This window comes from Eleginops maclovinus, chromosome 19 (assembly GCF_036324505.1).
Source record: "Eleginops maclovinus isolate JMC-PN-2008 ecotype Puerto Natales chromosome 19, JC_Emac_rtc_rv5, whole genome shotgun sequence".
NCBI lineage: Eukaryota > Metazoa > Chordata > Actinopteri > Perciformes > Eleginopidae > Eleginops > Eleginops maclovinus.
This window is the reverse complement of record NC_086367.1, coordinates 19,454,438-19,473,256: the sequence shown is the minus strand read 5'-3', so window position 1 is coordinate 19,473,256 and position 18,819 is coordinate 19,454,438. Positions and strand designations below refer to the sequence as shown.

At 40.9% G+C, this 18,819-nt stretch overlaps 1 protein-coding gene and 1 long non-coding RNA gene across 2 annotated transcripts in view; one reads left to right on the top strand and one right to left on the bottom strand.

Moving 5' to 3' along the window:
- Positions 1–18,819, top strand: part of LOC134881442 (uncharacterized) — a 66,050-nt gene that overhangs the window by 32,489 nt on the left and 14,742 nt on the right. The window lies entirely within an intron of this gene.
- dtnbb (dystrobrevin, beta b) overlaps positions 3,591–18,819 on the bottom strand; it is a 31,367-nt gene continuing 16,138 nt past the window's right edge. The window contains exons 11-20 of the mRNA XM_063908778.1: positions 18,580–18,654; positions 14,411–14,501; positions 13,890–13,978; positions 13,386–13,499; positions 11,541–11,637; positions 11,292–11,312; positions 9,755–9,914; positions 9,442–9,531; positions 9,303–9,356; positions 3,591–6,623 (exon numbers count right to left, since the gene is read on the bottom strand). Coding sequence (XP_063764848.1) covers positions 6,598–6,623; positions 9,303–9,356; positions 9,442–9,531; positions 9,755–9,914; positions 11,292–11,312; positions 11,541–11,637; positions 13,386–13,499; positions 13,890–13,978; positions 14,411–14,501; positions 18,580–18,654 — 817 coding nt within the window. The 3' untranslated portion in view covers positions 3,591–6,597. The remainder of the gene's footprint in view (positions 6,624–9,302; positions 9,357–9,441; positions 9,532–9,754; positions 9,915–11,291; positions 11,313–11,540; positions 11,638–13,385; positions 13,500–13,889; positions 13,979–14,410; positions 14,502–18,579; positions 18,655–18,819) is intronic.

Genomic DNA, 18,819 nt, shown 5'->3' with positions numbered 1-18,819 from the left:
TTGCCAGGTACGTTTATACGCATGTTGAGTCAGTGTAAATGTGCTTAATCAGATATGGTGAGAAGTTCAGTTTTTACTTGTGAACATAGATGTAGGCTCTCTTTAGAGCTCTCTCTTTGGGTTATCTTCTTTGTTTTAATGTTAAAACTTTAGTTCCTCACTTAACCATTTCCATGCCTAATTTTCTAAACTTATGTTACACCGGAGAGACATTAAAGTGGTCCAGGAGCCCCTCAAGTGCCACTATGGCTGCTCTGGTGTGACCTCAGGGCAGAAATAAACAGTAGACCTGTGTGCAAAGATAAATGCCCTTTTCTTATATTCACCACTTCCCCTTAGAGAGATCTGATTCATGTTGGTTTTCTTTGCTAAGGTTCCAGTGTAGAAGCCAAGCAGCTCCTGTTTGAAGAATGGGACTATCGGGAGTATTTGTTGGACCCCCATCTTCACACATTAAGAGGGATCTGTACATTTTGACATGATATTGTCCTATTGTGTTAAAAATATCACTATTTTTATATGAAATACAGTGTAACCCAACTAGGTCACCACTTTTTCTGTTTCAAAATAATCTTTGCATGATGCATATGTCCACATGTATTGAATATGCATCGAATATTAGTACAACACGTGAAGTATTTTTGTTTAATGTTGAGATAAATGAACACAGGAACCTACGGAGACTTCCTCATTTTTAATTTGCTGCATTTATGGGCCCCCTGGTGGCTGAGGGGCCCTGAGCGGCGATGTAATTAGCTGATGCCTCATGAAGCCAAACATGTGCGTTTACAGGCGCTCTTCTCATAATACTACTTCACATGTTTACCTCTTGAGATGGATGTCAACTCTGAATCTAAAGTCTCTGCTCACCAAACTCCCACCACAGTACAGGTTTGTAAGAAGTGTGTTTACGCACGCGGAAAAGTCAACCTTTATTTAAACCTCCAGGAGTAGTTTGTAATCTTGTTTTTAAATGGACTTATAGGTTCAATTGTGTAAAAGCTTTAGTGTTTGTTTTAATATGATCGTAAAATGTTTGCAGCACTAAAACTAAAAGTAGTTTTCCAAAAGTAGTGTTTGAATGGCAGACTTCATGCATCAGCCAAACTACAATAATTACTATAAGAGCAACTAATGAAGAAGTCATAAATGGTGGCAGGTTGCCATGAAGGGCTTTAAAACAAGGACAGATAGAACAAGATATACAGTACAGTGTGTGGTTGCATTTGGACACTATACTACACATTCTGTACTGCATTAATAACCTTGACAAGTACAGCACATTGATCCCCTATTCTACAACATGAACATGTGTTTACTCTTTGACTGCTGTGACATCCGAGATGCTGTTCAGGGATTAACTATGATGTCCGATCCTATCCCTGGTCAAATTAACAGTTTTCCCAGCGGCCATGATCAAACACAGGTGTGACTAATAGCAATATTAGTAGCACCTGGACCTATCCCTGTAATTACAAGGAATAATGTCTACTGTGTTTGATAAATCAGATTAATTTAGGAACACTTTCAAGCAAAAAGGATCTGCAGCACAACTTTTTTTAGGTAAAAACTTGCACAAAGAGATGGATTTGTTTCGTTGTCACTAGTTTCTCCAGTATTATCGCTTTATAAAAATAATGTGGTTTTTTTTAGCTGTCACAATAGGTATAACAAAAAACGGTTTGGTAACTTCTATCCTATCCAAGAGTCGCGTCTCCTCCAAAAGTACAATGGCAAGTAGGCATCTGTTTAGGAGCATATACAAGTGAAAGATGCAAACACTGGCATAATAGAGCTTTTTGCATAATTTCACTGTCTTACAACAACATAAGGGCACTGTTTGAATAGAAAAAGAGAAATATTGATACGTTTGAAACCATTTTACACGTTTCCTATGAACAAACATGTTTGAAGAAGCATCACTTGACTACTTCAAGTAGATCATCAAACAGTCCTCAGTGCACTTGGTTATTCATCTCTTTGGCTTTTAAATCAAATCGGATGTTGGAGCATGAAGTTCTTCTCTTGCAGCCCTTTTAGATTTTATCCTCTGAGCATGATCTTCCTCTAGCAGCACATCTTCATTTCATTTCCCAGAGTGCAACTCAGACAAGATATCAAATCTCTTTATCACATTCAGTCCATTAACTGTACAGCAGCCAGCCTCTGCACTCATCCTGCACAAGCCCACTAGTCGGAGACACAGAGAGGTAAATGTTGCAGACGCAGGAGGATTAAAGACTCACAGAGAGCTCCCCGTGAGGCAGATTGAGAGCTCGTTAGGGGCAATGAGGGAGAGAGGAAATGTGTGTGCAGCAGGCGGATGTGGTTCACTGATCTGGAAGTAGTGGCATCTCCACTTTCAGGCAGTGGTTCATCTGAGGACAGCAGCAGCAGCAGCAGCAGCAGCAGCATGACCCTAAAGAGAGGAGTGTGTGTGTGTGTGTGTGTGTGTGTGTGTGTGTGTGTGTGTGTGTGTGTGTGTGTGTGTGTGTGTGTGTGTGTGTGTGTGTGTGTGTGTGTGCGTGCGCGTGCGCGTGCGTGTGCGTGTGCGTGTGCGTGTGCTGCAGGCTGCTGGAAACTCTCTGCCTCCTCCTAGAAACCCACATGCTGGTGGGTCAAAGTGTCTCGACTTCTTCTCACTTGTGTGGTTTTTACTGTTGTTGGTGCCTGAAGCAGCAGAAAAAAAGAGTCCCTTTATGTAGTTTTGTAGTTGAGGCAGGAAAGGCATTGGGTTTTGCCTGACATGTCAAGAGGAAGTTGTGTGTGAAAGCAGCTGATAAAGATGCAGCTTGTGAGAAACAAGAGGGTTCAAGGGTTTTATTTACCTATTCTTAGAAACACACCATTTGAGCTAGAATGTGATCATCAGAAAATGAACTGTAGACAAGCACAATTAAACAATGGACACGTTCATATCTATTCGACATGTCAAACCAGACAATGAATACCAAAAGGGTGACGAGGGAAACGCATACTTCAATACAAAAATGTAGCAATAATCTATAGCCTTATATTCAAAGTTTGCTGACTCTATGAAAAGTGATACAAAAGAGCATTTAATGAATTATTATATTATTGGATAAATGACTGATGCAATAATGTGTCAGCAGCCTTTCATTTAATTTCCAATATATGTTTATTACATTTTATACTTTTGAGTAGTTTGATCAATATCAACAGAATTGTTTGTTGATTTTCTTTAATAGATATATATTTTATAGTATGTCGCACAATATTCCGTTTAGTGTGCGACCGTGACAACGTAACTTGGTGTTTCAAACATCTTTTTAAAAAAGTGCAATATTTCCTGCTAAAAGTAGTAGATCAGAACTACTAAAATAGTATCTCTCATTAAAAGTACCTCCAAATGATACCTTTTATGTTCTTTCTTATTTTCAAAAGGTAATAAATGATCAATAAATCTTTTTTATTGTAACTTTTTAAAAAAACAGTGATATTGCAGTCAGTTCCTCAAATGTGCATTTAAAAAGTTGAACTAGTATAGGAAGTAATTCATATGTTATATGATATAAGGCATTTCAGTAATAATCCTAAAAACACACCACCAATGACACAACAAGTCGAAGCCATATTTTAAATCTTTTTAATATATCTCACATTTGATTTATTTACAAAAGACAGTGGCTTTGTGACATAAAACTATGTTTTTGTAAAATCAACATGAGAAACAGATGTGTAGCAGAAGCGTAACCGTACAGAACACAGACATAGATAAATAACATCGGGGGGGGGGGGCGTTGTTGCTCTTTGCACATTGTCTGCAAACAATAAGAGGATCACAACGGATGGTTTTATTTGTATTGCCTCCTCATTTAATGACAGCCGCGAGTCTATCGGCAGATCTGGAATGTGTCGTCTGTCTTTATTAAATGTTTTCCAGCAGTGGAAAGCAGTAACCGAACATCTCCAGGCAGTCTGTGAGTGAACGATGGGCAACAACAACATACTAACGCAGATATACTTTGATATATACCTGTACTTTGTATGACACACAAACAGTTTGGCACAAATGTAAAGGCTGAGCATGAGTTTCCCCCTCGTAACACATTAAATAAATAAATAAAAATATCTACAGAGTCACAGACATAAAGGCTGATAGATCATCTTATCTGCTGAATGGTTACTTTGTACAGCACTTCACAGAACAGCTACAGGCACAAACTGAAAGATCAAAAATAAACTTTGAATCCAAATGCGTGGCCAGAATGAAGGGGAAGACAGTCACTTTTTAAATCTCTGCATTGAAATATTTCTGGACCCTTTCTGAGTGAATAAGCGTTGTCATCAGAGGTCACAGAATTTAAAATGTAGTACTTTCTACTTCCTTCGTATTTTGGCGACTATTCAAGCGCGAGTGTGCATGTGAATCTCTGTTTGACAAACGCATTACACTGACGATACTCCACTAATACTAAACAATAATAACAGAACTGAATAAAAACATCACATTTAAAATAACAGAGGAGCCTCTTTTTGTTCTTTTTCTTGACACAGTGTAGCAGGTTGTCCAAACCTTTTACTTATAGGATAGGCTTACTGTACAGATTTCAAAATAAAAAAACCGTCATGCTTTCAGTTCCTTTCAGTCCGATTTGACTTTCCTTTGTGAGCATTTTATACCAAAACTTCCCTAGACCTTCATCACATTGAATTCACTAAAAACAAACATTTCAAATCTTTTAAGATGACTATCGTGAAGGACAAAAGAAAGTCATTTAGACCCGTTTAAAATGAAAACCCTCTCCCGTTAACATCTTTGCTTTTCTGTGAAAGACACTAATTCACACACAGACAAACTATCCGACAACATGCTTCACCAAATAGCACTTTAGAAAAACTTCTCTCCACATTCTTTAACCAGCGTTAATGCCTTGCTGTTGTTTTCCTTTTTATATTTAAAGAGTTTCATTCCAAACAAATGTATAAGTTAATTTAGAGACAAATTAACTACCTTTGCACGTTTAACTAAATCCTACAGCAGGGATCACACAAAGCTTTCTTTGTGGAAATACTGTGAATATGTTTTGGACTGAAACCCTCCATTTTTACTCCTCATTGATCGTTAACCTCCTAATGTGTAGCAGTTAAAGTACATTACCGCTATATATCAACTACAGTAGCTCTGCAGTCCCTGAGCACCTACTACCATTGCACATCAACATTTGTAATATTCCTTTGATAACTAAATAAAGCTTTCAAAGCGTTTCCTACTTGCTACGACCCTACATCCTCACATCCTGTATCCTGCCTATTGTAACTAAAACTAAACGCCTAATTCATTGCTAGTTATCCTGAGGTGCTTCCCTACACTTTAAATACTGAGGCTGTCAGCTAGTCAGGTGTGTTCAGTGAGTTTTTTGCAGAGTAAAACAACGAGACTCTGATCATTATTGTGTTTGTAGTAGCCTCTTGGTTTCGTTTGATCGCACAGCCCTTTATTTGCAAGGGTGGCTCACTGAGAGCCCAGTATAGCAGCAGTACAGTAGTGACTCAGTGAGTTTGTTTACATGCACAAAGTATTCTCAAGCTGGTATTGTTCCTTTTGAGTTTTAGAGGGTTATGAAGGTAGATTTTGTTACCTTTTTGAAAGTGCAAAGCTAGCTGTTCCAGACATTAAAAAAGGTTGGCAAAATAGCTGCTCGTAAAAGGTTCATATTTAGCATACAGATTTATTCTGGTAAGAAAGCCGACGAGCCAAACACAGTTGATTCCTGGAGTCTTCACACATTATTTTGCCATCCTCTCAGTGAGGCTCTGAGAAGTCATGATGTTTACATTTCTGCAGAGCCAGGCTTGTGGTTTTTATCCTTACTTCCAGTCCATTTCATGTATGAATGTAGGACAGATATTGATCTTATCCAGCTGTGAGCAAGTAAAATAACAGGTGCATTTCACAAAATGTCCAAATATTAGAAACCGGGGCATATCCAGGATTCTGCTTTTACAATCGTCACCGTTTTTTTTTGTAACAAACTCAAGAATATGGATGTGCAAGAAAACAAACTCAGTGTGAACTCGGAGGCGAGACACTCCTGACACCATCAAACCCCACAGGGAGCTGCCATAGCTTGGTACAGTACCTAAATCCAGACACGAGTGCAACTTCATGCAAAAATTATTTAAAAAAACTAAAAGTAAGATGAACACTAGCGCTAATCATACAAAACCAATGAAAGGGAACATGTTGTCACCTTCATGTCGGGGCGTTTCCTGTGGTCATGTGTTTACAGGATTTTATTTACAGAATGATCTGCTGCTAAGGGACGTTTTGGGGGGGGGGGGGGTGGGAAGCACAGCAAGCCATTCCTTAGCATCATGAGGGAAATCATTAATTCATTACAGCAGTTTTTGTTTACAGGACAACATACACACTCGCTAATTAGACACATCTTGCTACCTGCAAGTTGTGAAGAGACGCTTTTTTTCTTCACATAGTGAAATCCTGTTAGATTACAGCATGCATTACTCTACGTGCTAATGCCAGGGCTTGGTTGTTGTTGTTGTTGTTGTTGTTACTGATACTTCCCACTTGTTGACTGTTTGTCCTTGCAGGGTTGTGGTGATTGTGTTTCCTCAGTGTTTCTGTACTCTCAATGTGCCTGGAAATACACACAGAAGAGCAGATTCAGTGCTGCTGACAAGATTTCTTTTAGTATAAATGACTCTGTGGCGATGTGCCATGATGCCTCGATACTTTGGATGGAGGGCTGCAGCAGACGCTCATTATAAAACAGCCAAACAAGTGTTTTATTGGCTGATAAAGGTGTGATAAAGGTGCAGCCAACTCTTCCACTCTAGCAGATGAAGAAACAACGCACTCATAATGAGCCCCAACTTCTGTTCGTGTAGTTGTAGGAAATAAATGCACTTCAGGCAACTTGTCACTATGAAAGTATTATATACGACTGCCAAGAACAACTGTTATTGCAATAATTGTATTTAATTATCCTGAGATCACGAGCTAATGATCCCCCTTATATCAGGATGGCATTTTCAAATGATGGTGGGTTAATTATATCGTTATATTTAGAAAACAAGCTGTTGTGTCCAAAGAGGCAAACAGCAGGTTGTTATAGTGACGATGGGTTAATTATCTCTTTAACTCAACATAACTATTAATGGATAATTAGCCCTTTTTCACAATCTGTTGTTGTTGTCTCACAGCTTGGTTTCTCAATAATTAACCCATCATAATTAATATTTAGAAATAACAAGATTAGTAACTTGTGATCTCAAAGAAGTTGTAACATCCACAGCTGCTTTTGGCTGCCAAAGTGTGTAGTATTTGTGTAATATATTATGAATGAATTATAACTTCCACTTTATTCTGCCTCGGCTGAAGAAAAAAGTTAGGAAATACAGCATGTTTTTTAATGAAGACAAAAGATTTACAGTTTGTGTTTGAGAGCCATTACATCACTCTACTTCCCCCTTTCACAAAATCTCTTGCAAAATAATGAATCTACCGTGAAATCTGAACCATGCTCGTCTTTGAACAGTTAAAATGATTGCTTAAATGATTATTACTGCTTGGTATCTTCTCAAACAATCTTTTAAAGTGGTATGATGTATACATACAGTGGTATGCAAAAGTTTGGGCACCCCTTAGGAAAACCACTGCATCAGTTTGTCACTTGCTGAGCTTTTGAAGCAGCAACTTCATTTTAACATATGTTATACCTTATGGTAACAGAAACATCTCAGTAGTGAAATAACTTTTATTGGTCAAACAGAAACATGTTTATGTGCATTCAAACACAAATAGGCATGTGCATACATTTGGGCACCCCTAAGAAATAATTCCATTAATATTTAGTATTGCCTCCTTTTGCTGCAATAACGGCCTGTAGACGCCTCCTGTAGCCACAGACAAGTCCCTTAAGCCTGGCAGGTGGTATTTTGGCCCATTCTTCCACACAAAACGTCTCCAGTTCAGTCAGGTTTCTTGGCCTCCGTGCATGGACAGCCTTCTTCAAATAAATCCATACATTTTCAATGATGTTAAGGTCTGGGGACTGGGATGGCCATTCCAGAACATTGTACCTGTGCTTCTGCATGAATTCCTTGGTGGATTTTGATCGGTGCTTAGGATCATTGTCCTGCTGAAAAATCCAACCCCGGCGTAGCTTCAACTTTGTGACTGACTCTAGAACATTCTTGTCAAGAATCTCCTGGTACTGTAAGGAATTCATGTGGCCCTCAACTTTAACAAGTTTTCCAGTACCTGTGCTAGCCACACAGCCCCATAACATGATAGATCCTCCACCAAATTTTACAGTGGGCAACAAGTTCTTTTCATTGAATGCAGTGTGTTTTTTTCGCCATGCATACCTGTTCATGTTATGACCAAATAACTCAATCTTGGTCTCATCTGACCACAGTATTTTGTTCCAAAATGCTTCTGGCTTGTCCAGATGTGCTTTTGCATACCTCATGCGACTCTTCTTGTGATTAACACTCAGGAAAGGCTTTTTGCACATCACCCTTCCAATGAGCTCTTCCTGGTGCAAAGTACGCTGGATTGTGGAACGGTGAACAACTACACCATCAGCAGCCAGATGTTGTTGTTCTCTGGAGGTGGTCTGTGGCTTCTCTGTGACCATTTTCACCATCCTTCGCCTGTGCCTTTCCCCTATTTTTGTCGGCCTACCACATCTTTCCTTCACACGGACTGTTCCTGTGGCCTTCCATTTCACAACTACGTTTCTGACTGTGGAGACAGACAGTTTAAACCTGTCAGATAATTTTTTGTACCCTTCTCCTAATTTATAATGTTGGATTATCTTAGCTTTCAGGTCAGTGGAGAGTTGTTTTGAGGTCCCCATCTTGCCACTCCCTAAGAAAGAACCTAGGCCAGGCACAGCCAGCTATTACCTATGTTAAATAGCCTTTTTCATGATTGGTTCCACCTGTCTTTGTAATTGAAGGTCTAATGAGCTAATCAAAGCAATTTTGTGCAGCAACCTGTCAGCTATAAATCCGTACAGGTGTTGAAATGAATGCTATTTATAAGGGTGCCCAAACTTTTGCACATCCCATTTTTTGCATTTTATTTTATTATAATAAAACTATGTAATGCTACCCTAAGAATTTTGGTCTGGAAAACACTAAAACGTCTACATCTTTGTAGGAAAACAAATGTTGTTGCTGTGATCTTCTATTATAAAGGAAAAGCAAATTGTCATGAAATCTCAGAGGGGTGCCCAAACTTTTGCATACCACTGTATAATGATTGTAGCTCGAAAAAAAGTGAACTATTGGCATGTAGTGAGTCTTACTTCTGTCCCCACCGTTCCTCATGTTCGTCTCGTCTTCCAAGCCCACCTCATCAACTTAAAAAATGAAGCAGATTTGAGTTTCAGTACACGACACATATTCAGATGATAAAACATTATGAAGCAGGTGGAACAGACTCACCTGAGTGGAGCTCTTTCACCAGCGACGACATGGTGTTTGTGATTGAGTCAGCAGCAACTAATAGATCATTACGAAGGTTTCTAGGTACTCCTGGGAAACAGAGACAGAGAAATGGAGTGTCAGAAAACAGTCAAATAAAGTACAAGCAAAACAAAGTTGTAGACTAACTCAGTATATCTTCTTTAAATTCCAACCCTGCCTGGTGGTAGAATTACTGCAATATGTTCACTGATAACTCAACAATGGAAGTTTTTCTAAACGTTTACTCAATATCTTAAATAACTACGACTCTCAGGTGCCGTTGCATACTCACCATGAGCGAAAGCCTCGAGCACGTCCCCCCCCACCCCGGCCAGGCAGTCCTGTGGGGTGTGGGTGGGGGTGGACCCGGCCGAGGTGGAGCGTATGGGCATGGGCATGGAACAGCCCGCCCCATGGCTGGGGGAGGAATGAGGGGAGCCTCCGGACTGCGACTGCAACATACAAACCCATGATAGTTAAAGTTTCATCATAAAAACGATGTGACCTTTAGAACCTGGTCATAGCTGTACCGTTATGCAAAGGTTTGACATTTTGGGATATACGGTTAATTACTTCCTTGCTGAGCGTTAGCTGAAAAGATTGATATGACTCTTTTAAATAAGAAACCACCACTTCTGTTTTTGTACTGATCAAACAACGAAATGTAACTTGAAAACAGGTGAGCTTTAGAAATGAATGAGGCTAGCTCTTTCCCTCTGTTTTCACACGGTATGCTAAGCTATGGTAATTATTGTAGCTTCGCCCTTAGCATACATACTTGAATATGGTCCGTCTCAGCGAGGAATCATGTTACCTGAAGCTACTTTTTATAAAACTTTAATCAAGTGATCCCATAATACATTAAATAATGGCCTATTTTCTTGACAATTTTGGGGAGTAGCACTGAAACATGTTAGTAAGATGGCCACAATCTTGCTTTCTATCAGCAAATGTATACTTTAAAACCAAAGGAATTACAGATACGGACTATTTTCACATGTTGAACCTTGACTGGTGCATAAAGACGAGCTAAACAGGCATTTTTTTCCCGGTTCAGTTAGCCGATAACAATTTAATTAGCTTATTTTTGTGGCATACTAAATGATCTTCCATCTGAAAGAATGGGCTTCTGTTACAGAGAAAAAACCCTATTTATCCCCTCATGAAGCGAGCCAATTCTGGGACATTTCAATGCAAGACGCCGTATTGCGCCGACAGACTGCAGCTTTGGGAAGACATGACCTTTGTGCTTCTAAAGGTCACTTTTAGTAAAACAAACAGAGACACAGATGTGGCCGAAATAACTTAATCCTGATAGGGAGAACAAACAAAAACAATGGCAGGAAAACCTTTAGGAAACCCCATACCGGCCGGCTGTACCCTGTGCGTCTATAGTGCACCTTTACTGCGTATAGGAGTAATGAGAACCATGTGTGGGCCTGTGCTGTGAGGAGAGATATATCTGGCAGAAAGGATCACTGTGCGTCTCTGGTGTAGTGAGACCAGGTCGATGGCTGGCAGCCAGGCAGCAGATGGCCGGCCAGACTGCAGTCACATTAGACGAGAGGTTGTTAGCGCTGATGAAAGGAAAAGATCCCTGACACCTGGGCCAAGAAAAAACGCACTTCTCTCAACTTGTTTGGACCGAGGAGATTTTAAAGATAGTTTCACAGTCTGGGGGAGTAGCCTGGATAAGAGGACTACATCAGTGTAACCCAGTTAGATTGCAGAGTCCTATTATCTTTCCCTGGAGTAGTTGCATTACACTGAGTGCTGAGACTAAAGCCAGGTATTGAGGCTCATAGCAAACTGAATTAAAGGCAACTTACAGCCTGCTTCTGCTCCTCATCCTATCAGCCAGCACAGGTAAGCAGTGAGAGAGAGCAACATAATTAAAGGAACAGAAGAACAAAGAGAAGAATAAAAGGATTTTTTTCTTCCATGCAAATAATCCGACATGGCAACATTTCATTCAACCAACATGCCACCAAGCTTTAGAACACACTCAAGTACATTATATCAGTACTGACAAAAAAAACATCACATCTAATTCTTCTAGAAACAGGTGAGGGTCTTACCTTCAGCAGCCTCATGAGTCCCTCCAGCTGCACCATCAGCTCCCGCCTGCTCTCCTGCAGCGCCGACATGCGCCTCTCCAGCTCGTCCTTCCTGTGTCTGCAGCACAGTTTGCAGATGCATACATTAAAACACAAGGGAAGATAGTAACAGTCATAAAACACAATGCCTGGTAGATCATCTTCTTTTTCATAGTTGGGGGGGAACAGCGTTGGGTTTCATGTCTGTAAATCCCCAGATACCTGTCAGGAGTGTAATGGGGTTACTTTCTAGGATGCGTTGCAGACACTGCGTATATTGTATTGTATGTAGTCAGATGGTATTTGCATCAGTTCCTGTTGCTCCGGTCTAGTATAAAAGTTTTTGTGTAGTATTTTTACCTGTATTAATGACACTGTTACAAATATCTTTTACTGACATCATACGTCAGTGTTTTTTTCACTCAATTGTGTAAAAAGTGACATGCACTTCACACCTGGTCACCCTAAAGCAGGGATCGCCAATTACAAGGAAAGGGCCTGGATTACTTTATACTACTTTATTCTAATATAACTAATGTTTGCTTTTCTTATATATACTAATATGTTAGCTTATTATATCTTTCTTGATCTGCTATGCCACTTTTGCGTCGATGACACTATGTTTTTGTTAGCAGGACTCCAATTTCGCTGCATAAAAGATGGTTTTTATTTTCTGGCTGCACTACTGTACATAAATACTTTGACTGTAACCGATGCACTAGGGGGGAATCGGACACCGAAATGCCTGTTTATAAATCAGAAGTGTTCACTTGAAGCATTGGCAGTTTCAAGTACTATTTCAAGTATTTATTCCATTACTCATCTGCGAGGAGAAAGCAGATGTTCTTCATGAATAGAAAAGGTAAATACTTGTCTCTTCGCTTGAGAATGCAAAACATTACATTTCTTTGTTGGCCCAGAGGTAGTTGTACTTTGTCTTATGAGTGTGTATTTTGGCATATCATCACCCTCTGGTGTCCATAATGAGCAACTGCATGTTGCCAAACCTTCAAAGAGCTCAGGCAATCATCTGTGTGTTGTAGTGAGTCATCTTATCAAAAACTCTCAACCATCTGCAGACTGAAGACACATCTGCTCTGTTCCGCATCCTCAGGCTGAATGCATGCAAAACACAGCCGTCTAGCCAGGCTAAAAAAAACTGTGCACTGTGATAAACATTACTGTGTGATGACAGACAGCTCAGTAACCTGCATCAAAAACAGGCTTCAAAGTGTTTCTACACATGTTTGAATTGAACTGGGAAGTATAATAAGTGGATAAAAAATATCCTCAACTACTTTTACAGAAACATTGCTATGTTTTAAAACACCAACACAATTATATTCCTGAGCATACGTCAATCTTTTACCATCCCAATGAGTGAGAAAAAGTAATTAAAATGCATCTCTAGGTCTGCTTTGTCTGCATACAGCGCCCCAGCTAGTAATTTATGGTATAAAACATTAAGTTAATACAAAATTTAAATCCTTGCCACTGCTGCTCATCATAAAGTTGACTGCTGATGAATTATTTAGGCCCTGCCAGAGAAACAAGGAGTCATTCTGCTCTGTAACGCGTCCTCTCAGGGTGAGTCTCTTCTCACAACCTGACCCAGGGGTCTGCCAGCATGATGAATGCTGATTCAAAAACACCCTCCTGAATTAGCAGCAAATAATTTTCTCCTTGAAGAATGAATCCAACGTGATTTAACACAACAGCCCCAAAGTGTTTTTACAACTTGATTTAGTGAATATATGGCTCTTTGTTCCTGCTGTTGGGCTGAAGATGCTCTCATAAGAGGTGTTTGGTGTGTCAGTGGGTTTATACCTGAGGAGCCGCAGTTCGGTCAGCAGCGTGGGGTTCTGCTGGGCTTTCTCTGGGGTCGGCTGAGACGCCTGCTCGTGCTCCAGACGCAGCCGTTGGATCTCCTGAAGGATCTCCCTGGAGGAGTTGATGAATCAGTTAGCTAAAGAGCAGTACTGGAGAAAATACTTCAGTAGAAGACATGAGGGGAAGTAGAAATACAGCAATGAAAAAATAATCAGTGTACGATGACAGAAACAGCCTGAAACACTTGCCACAACCAGCTGTTTTATAGCTCCCTTTATGGTCGGATCATAATACTTTCCCACTAGGGGGATGAAATCTTCTGTGGAGATCAAATGTTTGAGTGTGTGAATGCAAAATTGTGTGGATGCAGCGTGTGCATGGTCACAACTACTGCAAATTTGCACCAAAAGTTACAAAGAAAAATGAATAACACAAATAAAAAAACCATCCAGCCAACCACTCAGTAACACGCAGATTTGTAAGTGTTTAAATAAACGTTACCTGTTTTTGTTCTCCAACTCTGCGATCAGCTGTCTCTGCTGCTTATTGGCATCGAAGTTGAAACCCAAATCTGTCGGAGGACACTGTTGCTGAAAAACAAAATTAGCATAGAACGGCATTAACAACAGTGAGTATCAACTGTGGAAACACCAACAGCTTCTGTCAGACCACAGCGAGCAGTAATTACTCTCCGCTGGAGACGTATTGTGTTTCTGTATAAACAGGAAACCATTTCATCACCACAGCTTTCCTTTACCCCTCCATAAAACGGGACGAGAAAACCAAATCCAAATAAACCCAAAGTCACCCTATAAGAACATGTTCCGCCATTAAAAAACCCTTGGAAGTCGTATGTAACTTCTCTCCTGAAAACTTTATCTACACAAGCTTCTACTTCGTTATTTTTTTATCAAAGACCACATGGTGTGTATTTGGTCATTTACTTTACTTTAACAGAGACATTTCCACTCATCAGATCACTTTTATAAGAAGAACAAAATCACAAGATGTCAAACACTCACTGTGGAGTTTCCCGCCTCGGCTGCCAGGCGGGCGGCGTAGCGAGCGATGAGGCGGTGCTCCTCATCCAGCCGACTGGGACTCTCCAAGACACTGAGTCAGGACAGAGAAATACATCAGACACACTCATACACAGAAACAGCGACAGAGCTCTTATAGGGGAGAGTTTGTCCAGTCAATATATGAGACTTTATGATGGAGGTGACCTTCATGTTTGTTGATAGACAGTCTGGGATAATCGGTTCTTAAAATGACCTGAGATGGATTACTGAGAATGCAGCATGCCAAGTGCATTTATGTCCGTGCCAATGGCTGCTCTGACCATTTCATCACTATCATCAAATGTCAAATAAGGCGTGAGACGTTAAACGATCATGGGTGTGGCATATGGTGCGGACAGATGATTGGACATATGCTGTCCCTTCACGGCAGGTGATCTGCAACGAAGAGTGCCAGAGAGCTGAAATGGTGCTGGGCTCTATCTCACTCTGAGTGGAGAGTGAGTGTTGATTAAGGCCATTAAACCCAATCTGGCTTCACACCACTGCATCAACAACCTGCAACCGTGACTACCCCAGGCCCTGCAAACCAGCCCTTTTTAATCCACAATTGCAATACAATCTTATCTCTCCTCAGAGCAGATAAAAAGGCTGCCTGTGTGATGAGATCATTTGAGTTCTCGGCTCCTTACTTCGCCTGTTTCAAGGGTTTTATTAGCCCTTTGATGATATCTTAAAATACTCTGCGGATCACTCGACTTGTTCCAAGATAATGTCACCTGACTCAAAAGAAATGTCTTGTAAAATAAGACACTTTCTAAATAATTTACAGTCTCAATCTCAGGTTAGGCGTAGACAAGAGCCTGAGGTTTCTTGTTAAATGGAAGAAATACATTAACGACATCAGGGAGCTGCTCGGGGTTGGCTCAGGAAACACTGTGACCCCATGAGGTCGTTTGGAGCCAGGCTATGTGTCTGGATCTTTGAGCTATCAGTATTGGAGCTGCTCCATCAGGCACCACCTGGCACCGACCATCAGGTGGTGCCAGGTTTGGAACATAGATGCTTGCCTCTAAGCCCTCCTGAGCTGGCATCTCTCCCGGATACTTTTTATTTTTGTCTCGTGTTTGAAGATACCACCAATTTATTTTCGACTCAAACGCTATTTCTCAGACACTACTGCTTCTATTTCTGTCAGACACATGACAGGCTATGCTTTTCAAACGCTGTGTTCTGATTGGCCTGATCGTACTTTGACTGATCATCAAAACTTTAAGAGACCAGAGATTTCAGACGAGATTGGATCAACATCTGGAGACAGAATCCGTCAGCATGGATTAAATCAATGTCCTTGTAACGTATGAACAGCTGTATCCTTTCTTACTCTGATGCCTGATATATTACACTTCTTTCTACTCGTCAATATTCTGCATTGCAAAGTTGGATGGACTTATTGACACTATAAGTAACAAAGCTTGACAGTCGTCTCTAACAGTTTCTGTCTCATTCAACTTTTGTAACTTGTGATATTTCTTTAGTGAGGGGTTCACAGATCTGGTTTTCCACCTCGGTGTCAGCTGTCATTATGACCTTTTAAAACTGCTTTGGAAATCGGCCATGATCTTCATCTCATCTTTTCGTACAATCTATTCCATTGACATTCACTCAGTTATTGTGCTGACTCTTTTATTTTTTATCACCACTGCAATGCTTGGCCTCATGTTACCTCACCATGTGGAAATATTTGTTATCTATAATTCATTTATGCTCCATTTTGTTTTACTAATGTTTAATTGCTATATAGTGCCAACAATACTACACTGTTGTGATTGGTAAATCGCTTAAATATGTCCCGCCCCTTAACCTAACACATACAATGAGTTTGAGCGATAGCCAATAGACGTGCAATTGTGATGTCACTATGTTAGAGGAATAAACAAAGGAGCCCAATGGAGGAGTTTCAGGAGGGAGAAACCCTCTTAACTTTGGGATTTTAGCTTTACAGAACATTTACATGCACACAAAGCTATACAACTCATTACAGGAGAGGGAAAACCGCAAAAATGATTTAATCTAATGTTCACGTAAAGCAAGTCTCCCTCAAAGTACAACATTTTTTCGGAGTTTATAGTAATAACTATGACAGCTCCTGATAGAAAGACAATCTGCTGCGTTTCCACACTGACTCACATTTGGTGAATTCTCACTGACTCTGAATTGAAACTCGTCAAGCTCGAGACAGCATTTTCTTTTTTTCTTTTATCTTCTGTCGCCGTGGTTCTGCATGACTAACAGGTAATAAATTGCGGTTTGCCCTTGGAGGACGAGCTCGTGGTGAGCAATTGTCTGTGAGAGAGAGACGGAGAAGAGGGAGGGATGGTGCCAAGTCAGCAGAGCAGCTGGTATCAGAGAGCAGACTGTGATGGAGGCTGAGAGCACAGCACCCTCCATTCCTCACACACAGAGCCTTCAGTTTTAACTGTGCACCGACACACGATCATTAATGTGTTTTTTCTCTGAGTCTGTGAAAGGGTCAAAAACAAGGACACGACCGCTGCTGCTCCGTTTCAATGTGAGCCTCTTGAACTGACTCACATCCCCAAGCAGCTCTGCATTATTCAGCAGCAGCATGTTTGACTCGCAGGCTCTTGTGCCGGGTAATTATATTAATAGATTAATATTTACAAACCAAATGTGACACAGTGAGAGTCTGCTGGCCTTCGGTTCTCTGCAACTTAAGTGAAGCCCGCTCGCTCGCCACCTTATCCACGCTGACTTTCAACGCAACCTATTTTGGAAGCGTCATGGTGGCTTAATGCGCAAATTCTGCCCTAAATATGGCAGCTTTGTAGTTGTTATGCCGCCCCGAAGGCAACAGCATCCTCCGTGCATGACATCTTCCCAAAGCAGCTCTGACTCACGGACCAAAATGTCAAGACAAAGGTTATCAGGATCCGTCATCACTGCCACAGTTAGAGAAACCTCAGGAGAGCGTTGTCTTGCTCTTGTACGTGCCGCCACACGTGATGCCTTCACTGACCTCCACGGGTTTGGCTGCAAGGTATCGCTTACCGCCTCGAGTGTCCCTATCCTGTCAGCTTCCCTTAAATTCGCCCTAATCTTGATACTGTCAGCCCTGTGAGACGAGACTGAACTGCACAAAATGTTCATCTCTGCAAGAAATGTAATCTCGCATCGATTGTGAGCATCTCATTTCACCAAACACAGAAATCTTCCAGCAAGGTTAGATAATTATATTTGTAATGAAAGAGAGAAGTTAAGGGATATCGGCATGATCTCTAATACTCATTTAAAGTTCAGTCATACTGCTGTGGACATTTTTTTTCATTGCCGCCCTTCCCTGCAGAGGTCCCAGAAGAGCAACAATGAGAAATCAAAAGCCCCAGCCCTCATTGAAGCTCTTTCTGAACTCTTTATCAAAGCCTCTGTCTGGATTTGAATCAAACACCTGATCTTAAACCGGGTTGATGTGCACACTTCTATTCTTTCTGCACACCAGACAGTGACGTGTCCTCCTTGCTAATGTGCTGTGTGAAGTCCTGAGTCCCTAACAGTCCCATCTTGCAAACAGAAATTGCCGTAAAGATGTGAGAGAGGGATACCGTACACAGATGGAACATCCACCCAGCACAGATTTGCAGGACAGATGCATTAAAGCTGCTTCAAAGTGCTCTCCATTGTAATTCATAACCACAATGGTTCATTAGCACTGTGAGTAAATAATAATAGAGCTGGCCTCTAACTGAGAGGATGAAAGGAGAAGACAATTAGGCTGCTTTTACGCCCTCGCCTGCTTTCTGCTTTCATGATCAGGCTCCAGTTCTATCATGATCTATTTGTCAAATCAAGCCTTTAAGTAGGAGTGCTCACTTATTCCTCACAACAGCGTAACAAATCTTTCTCTAAAAATACACTCGCAAGGGCATGCTGCTCGAATGCAAAAACGTGTGTGAGGGAACAAAAAACTTTACACGCTGTTTCCACTGGTGATCCAACACCTATTCTGAGCTCAGAGTGAATTCCGAAGGATTCAAATAGCACAGTTTTGCATGTGTGTAACGCAAAGTGACATTTAGCATCTTTAAGAAGCTCATTCTGTGGAAAAATATCTTCAAGTAAAAAAGACTTGTGCTTTATGCCTTGGTGCTTACCTTTTGGTAGGAGTGGGCGCCCCAGAGGACATGAGCATTGTCTCGTTCATGTTGTTGGCCCCTGGTTTCGGCTGACTAAAAGACAAGATTAGAGGTCTTTAATCTACTCTGCAGAAGCCTCAAGTGCTTGTCACCAGGGAAATGGGGAAGAGGGCATTTGCATTTTATTAGTAATCATGAATCAGCGATTCTGACTGCAATTTATTCCAACTGTACAATAGAGGGCAGACAAGGCAGATC